Raw genomic sequence first — 7,241 nt, forward strand, 5'->3', positions numbered from 1 at the left:
AAGGTGTGGGGTAGGGGTCACATGTGGCTCTTTTATTCCTCCATTGTGGCTTTGAAAAAAACATGAAACTTAACCAATCACTTAACTAACTAATTTATGTTTAAATTTTTGACAAATCAAATGGGCCTACGAGGGCCTAAAAGTTGGCAGAGGAATTTACCAGAGTTTGATGCTCCACTATTATTATGTATTATAAAACAACAAAACACACACAAGCCGTGTTCTAATAAATGTCTTTCATGCTCCAAACTGTTTTAATAGAATGTTTAAATACTTTAATTGGGACACAAAATTTTAAAAAATATATTGTTTGTTTGTGAAAAGATTTCAAATGCATCATTTTTGCAATGTTTGCACTCTCAGAGTTCCATACAATGCACCGTGGTTGTGTAAAAAGACGAAAATTGTATTACAGAGGATTTTTCTAAAGACATTTAATTCATCAATTCATGTTTCATAGTGCTGCAAATTGACAGAAATAAAACTAAATCGATATTTTTTCCCTCAAACAAGATCAAGTTTTTCCTTATTAATTTTTAATGTGGAAAAACACTAAAAAACTAATAAACTAAAACTATTTTTTATGTATCCGTTTGATAAATGTCACTGATGTTATTCATTCATGAATTTTAAGAACTTGGACATTTAGTGGTTATAAAGATATTTATTTAAGACATGTTTTGAGTAACGTGATGATCTGGAGACTCATTCATGTGTTTTTTCTCTTCAGGCGACGACCAAAAACGTTTGCCAAGAAGTGATCCTGTGGCGTCACAGCACTGAAATCCATCCTCTTCAGGTGAGGCAAAGTGAAAACCACACGATTCCTACACATTTGAAACGCACAAAACGTAAAATCAAAGCAAAATAGTTTCAATTAGCAAAAACATTAAAAAAAACTGACTAAAAACTCTAAAAATAATTGTCCCAGTTTATTCATTATGTGAACATTTGTGGGGAATTTATTCAGAAATCTGAATGTGAAACTTGTGTTTGTAATGCAAGATTCATGCAACTTTGAGGACTGTGGAAGAACAGACTTTTGTCAAACAGAAAATGAAATGTTCAATAAAACCAAACAGGATGTTTTTCCATGTAAGAAGAAATGGGGCTGATTTTGATCCATTTTGAAGTTGAGCCTGATTTAAGTGTGCAGTAAGCCCCCTAGTGGTTACTTGGTGAACTAACATTGCTTTAGTTACTTTATTTTTTCAATTTTACTTCAAATTGGAAGTCAGGATTGGCCAAACTTGTAATAAATGTTGACATTTTGTGTCTGAGGCTGTGTTAGGATAATCAATCAATTCACAAATTTGAATTAAACAGAAGAAAACACTAGATATCCAGAGCTTCTATGTTAAGAAACTGAACAGGTAAAATGCTTACCTGTAGTCTTCCATGTACTCTATGGGGTTTCCATGCAATGTGATTGTGTGCAGATTCATCAGCCGTCCCAGTTTGTTTACGTCTGCCAGGTTAGCGATTTGGTTACCGTGGAGATAAAGCACATGCAGCTCATGCAGCTCACTCAAAACCTGTTAAAAATGATGTAAACAGTCAAAGAGTTTAATAAAAACCCAAGATTTGTCATGTTTTGCTTCATAAGTGGCTTTTTTCTGTGCAGGCTGCTGTGACTCCGCCCATTCTCCTGTGGATCCTGCTAAGCAGTCACAGCCGCCTGCACTCCAGTCATTAAGGTCTGTGTGTTTACGGAACTCTGCTGCAGCCCTCAGTGTCGACTCGTTTTGTTTTCTGGCTTGTTTTCTCAGCCATGTGAGTTTTGTTAATATGGTTTATGTAAGTTAAAGCCCTTAGACTCATGCCTTGAATGTGCTTGTGATTCTTCCCTCCATCTGGGTTTCCTCCTGATTGCCCAACTGTGACAAGATTGGTACAATGTTGGTTTGAAAAAGTCTTAAAATATGTTGCCTTAGTCTTGTAATCTGTTTTAAAGCGTTTCCAGTGGTCTTTTAATTATGATTATGCAATTTTTAGCCAAAACAAAAGGAAAACTGTCGTTTTCTAGAACATAGTTTCTGCAGAGGAGCAGGTGTGGGCGGAACCGTTGAGCAACCCTGCCCTCACTCTCCATCATCCTTTTATTTACACTCTCTCCTGCTAGCTTACATTCCCTCACAACCCCAACCTTATTTTTAGCTAATTTTTAGCCAGATGCTAAAAAGCATGGATCGTAGCACCTACGTCACAGCTACAAACTGCATTTTTTTCTCTGTTCCAGATACACAACAATTTTAACAAAAAATACTCAGAAATGCAAGTTTAAGCCTAATTTTCTTGATATATATCATAAAAACACTACGACTTTTGTTGGAGTGGGTCTCTAAAAAGTACAAATCTATTGAACATTGAAAGGAAGATCTACTTCCGCATAAAATCTTATGATCTTCTTTGTAGAAAGAGACCATAATCTGTCATGATTTAACCATCAGCTCTCACTTCTGTCCACCAGAGGGAGCCCTTGCCAGAGTTTTAACCTCCACCACCTCACTACAAGTCCCATCAGCCACCTTCCTTCCAGCACAGCTAATCACCATCACCTCATCAGTACTATCAAGTATTTAAACAACCACCACCAACTTCTATTTTGCGAAGTCTTGTTTTGCCTAAGCAGACATTCTGAGCAATATTATTCCCAGTTTACTCGACCTCTGCCTGTTTCCTCGTTTACCTGCCTCACCCTTGTCATTTTGACCTTTGCCTGTATTTAGACTACATAATATGTAGTGCCCATGCTCCACTTCAGTAAAACATTTGCATATGGATCCAAAAGACTCCATTCCTGCTTCACAAAACCACAGTAAATAAATGTAGTTTAAAACAGTAAAAGCAAAAGTTCAAAATAACTGAGAGTCTTACAGCACTGATGGAAGTTATCTTGTTAAATGAAAGGTCCAGCCAGCCAATGCTTGAGGGTTGAACCAGGAAATGGCTGAGTACACACTGGAGGTTGGAGACTTCAGTGATGTGGTTGTTGTCGAGGCGCAGAGAGCGGCTCAGGTACTTGCCCTGGGAGTCGGTCTTTAAGGGCCGCCGGCCTCTGCGGGGAACCTTAGACAGCGCATCTAAACAGCAAATAAAAGCAATTATGGATAAATGTCTACACGGCATGCTTGCAATTGTTTTCTCCTTGAGTTTTCCATATATATTACTGCTGCCAAAAGCCATCTATTATTTCATTAAGGTGATGCACTGCAGTCACTATGTGTTTACTACATTTCATGCTCCGTGTCGGAGACATGAGGGGCCAGACGCATAAATGATGCATACCCACAAAAAACTATGCATGCGGCTTCTCCTGAATACAAACTAGTATTTATAGGGGAAGAATGTGTTATGAGAAAGAACTATGCAAAGGAAAAGGAATTCTCTGTCCTTTTTAGGATTTTTCTCACCTTAAATCAACTATATGTAAGGAAGTAAATCTAAAGGAAGCAGGGTTTGTTGTTTACACTATATTTAAAATAAAACCAAACATAGTGTGGTTTCTGATGTAAACAAAAACAGGAATGCTCCTTTGACCAGACCACTTTCTAAGGGGCATTTTTACCGATATGCCTGGAAAATTTTTGCGGCCCGCCCCTCTTTCGCCATGGAGCAAATCCGCTCCCTGCCTGCACTTGGTGCAGCTGATGTTGAGAGATTAGGTTTATTTATTGTGAAGAGTTCTACAAAAACATTGTTAATCATGTCTCCATGTTTAGGTATATGTTAAAATTTCTATTTTTTGTTTTTTTTTTTTAGTTAAAAAAATTTCCCGGTAACGGGGGGTTTTATCTCACTCCGGGGGCTGTGTCTATATGACAGCCGCTTACGGTGTGTTTCTGTGTCTCTGCGGCTGAGCTTGAAGCCTCTCTGTCTAGAATTAAACCAAGGGGAAAAAATAAAATTAGAGGACCTTTTTTTTATTTTTTAAAATGTTTAGAGCACTTTTAGTATTTTAGTATTTATATTTATGTATTTTAATAGGAATATCTTTTTCAATCTGGCACTAGGACTTTGTTTAATACTTTTATATTCGTATACTTCTCTTCCTATATTTTATTGTTATTGCTTCTGCACCAAGGAATGGGGATTGATTTTTAATTTCGTTGTACAAGTGCAATGACAAAATAAAGACTATTCTATTCTAATCTATAGCGAGCAATCTGTCCAGAGTGTAGCCCTATCCCGCCGTTGCCCTAACGTAGCTGGATGACCTCTGCAAATCTGGCTCCAGCAGGTTGAGGAAATAGATGGAGGTTCAGGAAAAAAACCTTTGCATTGGATGAATATCCTACCCGCCAATCGAGTCACTGAAAACGTCACATGCCCAAAACTGAGTTTCTGATTGGCAGATGCGATGCGACAATCTATTAAACTTCAGATATTTAAATTTTGGCCGCACAGCCCAATGAGGTATATACTGCTAGAGATAGGATGCAGAGTTTTTACTATTGGCTATGATAGAAAAGTGCGACGCCATATTGGACTGGTATAAAAACAATGAGATGCGGCTTAGCAGACACAGTAAAATGACCATAAAATGTTTAATTTTGGTCCAATTTTAAAAAGGAAAAAATACTGATCATCAGAAAAATAATTCCCAGGTCATCGTAATAATGTTTTTTGTACAAAGTGCAACAAATGAACAACATTTCAAACTTTTTAAAATTGATGTTAAGTACAGACTTGATATGAGTACTGGCAAAACAACATTACTGTACCGGCAACAGTCCATTAAAGTACAGTAAGCATTTACATATACATTTAAGTTTTAGTGACTTTCTTTATAACTGATGTTTAGAAAACTGTAGTGCTTCTTTTGAAAAAAATCTATTGTGTATTTGTGAGAAACTTTTGTAGTTATTTGAAAAACTATTATCTTGACAGATGAGAGCTCCTGAAGGAAGCATTAATTTGTTTTCCGTTGGGTTTGGAAAACTGCGGGTTCATGAATGACAGGTCGTTTAATATTCATTGGGGTCTCATGTGAATACCACATGCTGCATTCTCACAGGTTTTCCTGTCACATTTAAGGAAATGTTTGAAGAAGTTTGCAGGTGATACTCACAAAGACATCAACCAGTCAACAACTTCAAGACGTTGATTTAAAAAAAGAATCTAAAGTTATTCTCATTTAGCATAAAACTGAGATTTTATGTTTTTCCGATTCATTAAATGTTCATTTAGTCAGATAAAGCTGTTTTCTATGTGAAATTACTGCCTCCAATATCTTTGACTTGAGAAAAAAAGACAGATTTTTTAAATGTATGATGTAATATAATAAATAAGATTATTAGTGAGTGATTTGTGCATAAAATTCATATCAGAGCCCCCTCTTTCATCGCACGTCAAATTTACGACTCGACTCCTGTCCTTAAATGTCCTTCCACATGCGGAAGGAGCAACATTTTTCTGGACTTGATTTGTTGGAAAACATGGATGATGTTGAGCGAGTAGCTTGGGTTTAGAGGGGCTAGCAAACATTTCGGCTTCACCAGATCATTCAGAGACGCTTGCAGTACGGCAAGTTTCAAAATTTACTGCAGGAGTTGCACCTGAATGACGGCCATTTTAAACTTTCCGTCTGTGTGTGGTCCAGTTTGACGACTTAACCTGAGAGTGGAAAATTAAAAATAAAGCTTTTTATGATTTTTTTTTTTTATGAAAATAAGACAAACATCATAAGCCCATAAAGCCAGAGCAATCGCGGCCGCTATGTGGGTGCCGTCTTGCTCTGAGCTTGCTAGGTCTGTTGGCCCGTTAGCTTACTAAGATGTTTAACGGGTTGCTAGCTAGCGTAGCGGTTTTTATCGGTCTGTGACAGGCTAGAGACCAACCAGTGCAGGGTACATCTTGCCTTTGCCCAACTGTAACCAAGACAGTCTCCGGCAACCAGGAAGCTAAGAAAACGGATGAAAAGCGGCCATATTGGATTTAGCTCTACTGATCCTTACACGATCAACGTGAATTAGCTGATCTGCAGAGAAAAGCAGTTTTGTGCTGCTAAAGCAACACTTTAAAGCGTTCTTTCACCAAATGGAAGAAATTACTACACATTACAAACACATTTTATATTAGTGCAAAGCTGCTTTTTGAGTTTATCTCGTAAAGTGCTGAAGCTAACCGCGGTCAAACGTAAAAACTAAAGTTCCAAAGTCTTAGCAGTTTCACAGATCTACACACTTTTGTTATTGTCCTTTAATGAAGTGTTTACCCTCTTTTGACACATTTTAAGCCTATCCTGAACACTAAAAATAGTTAGTTAAAGTGGCAACAACTCTAAAATCTTGTGGAATTTCCGTTTTCGGCTAATGATTTTCAGCCGCCATCTTGAAATCACGCGTGGATCGCGTCTGTACACTGATTTAAAATTAAATCTCGACGTATGAATGCAGCATCCGGATAAGGATGAAAACTAAAAAGTAACAAAGATTAATTTAAAGAAAAAAAAAATAAGACTGTACCTGTTACGCTGCTTATTTCGTTAAAAGACAAATCCACCGGCGGTGCATACATTTGTCAAAATTCAGGTGTAAAAAATGTCAAACAGTTGGAACTTTCAGGTTTTATATGTAAACACAAACACGTGCATTAAAAAAAACACACACAAAATAAACAGTCTAAAGTTAACCGACGTGTTTTGATTTCCTGGCTTTGAAAACTAAAGTTCTTCTTGAAGAATCAATGCAGTGGGGGATCAGACCACAGCTGATTGATCAGCTGATTCCTCTCTGTGCATTCGCTTGACAGCTTCACACAGAGCGCTCTTTTCAAGCTGTTCCTAGCCTGCCGGCTCTCGCTGCTTTCTCTACGTGCAGCTTTGTACCCCGCCTCCACACAAATGCTTCCTTTTCAAGTTGTGTCTGACTCGATCAGCGTCATACCTGTTGTCACCGTCGTCTCTGTTGTGTCCGCTGGGCTCTTTGTTGCCTCAGGCGTTCAGAATTTGCACACGGAGGGGCAGGGAGGTCCCAGAGCAAGAGATCCAGCCAAATATAACCGAGTTGTCAAAATACATTCGGATTATGATGTCTTTATTAAGGAGCTTTACTTTAAAATGTAAATAAATTCATAATTTTTGTCATTTTTTTTGGCTTAACTAACTGAATTTTATTTTTATTATTCTTGTTTATTTGATCAAACTTTACCGTCAAAAATACTTTTTTTTTTTTTAGTAAAAATTGCTCTTCAGATTTATTAATTTATGCAAACATACACATAACTAATCATTTCAATTC

At 37.4% G+C, this 7,241-nt stretch overlaps 1 protein-coding gene across 1 annotated transcript; it reads right to left on the reverse strand.

The window, feature by feature from the left end:
• Positions 1 to 644: 644 nt before the first annotated feature.
• LOC112154308 (leucine-rich repeat-containing protein 51) lies at positions 645 to 6,624 on the reverse strand. The gene is made up of 4 exons (XM_024285161.2): positions 6,468 to 6,624; positions 2,878 to 3,083; positions 1,387 to 1,535; positions 645 to 827 (listed from the first exon to the last, which is right to left on the reverse strand). Exons 1-4 carry the CDS (start codon positions 6,517 to 6,519, stop codon positions 710 to 712), a joined length of 525 nt encoding a protein of 174 aa, XP_024140929.1. The 5' UTR covers positions 6,520 to 6,624; the 3' UTR covers positions 645 to 709.
• Between the last annotated feature and the right edge of the window lie 617 nt (positions 6,625 to 7,241).

This window comes from Oryzias melastigma, linkage group LG19 (genome assembly GCF_002922805.2).
Source record: "Oryzias melastigma strain HK-1 linkage group LG19, ASM292280v2, whole genome shotgun sequence".
Classification (NCBI taxonomy): Eukaryota; Metazoa; Chordata; class Actinopteri; order Beloniformes; family Adrianichthyidae; genus Oryzias; species Oryzias melastigma.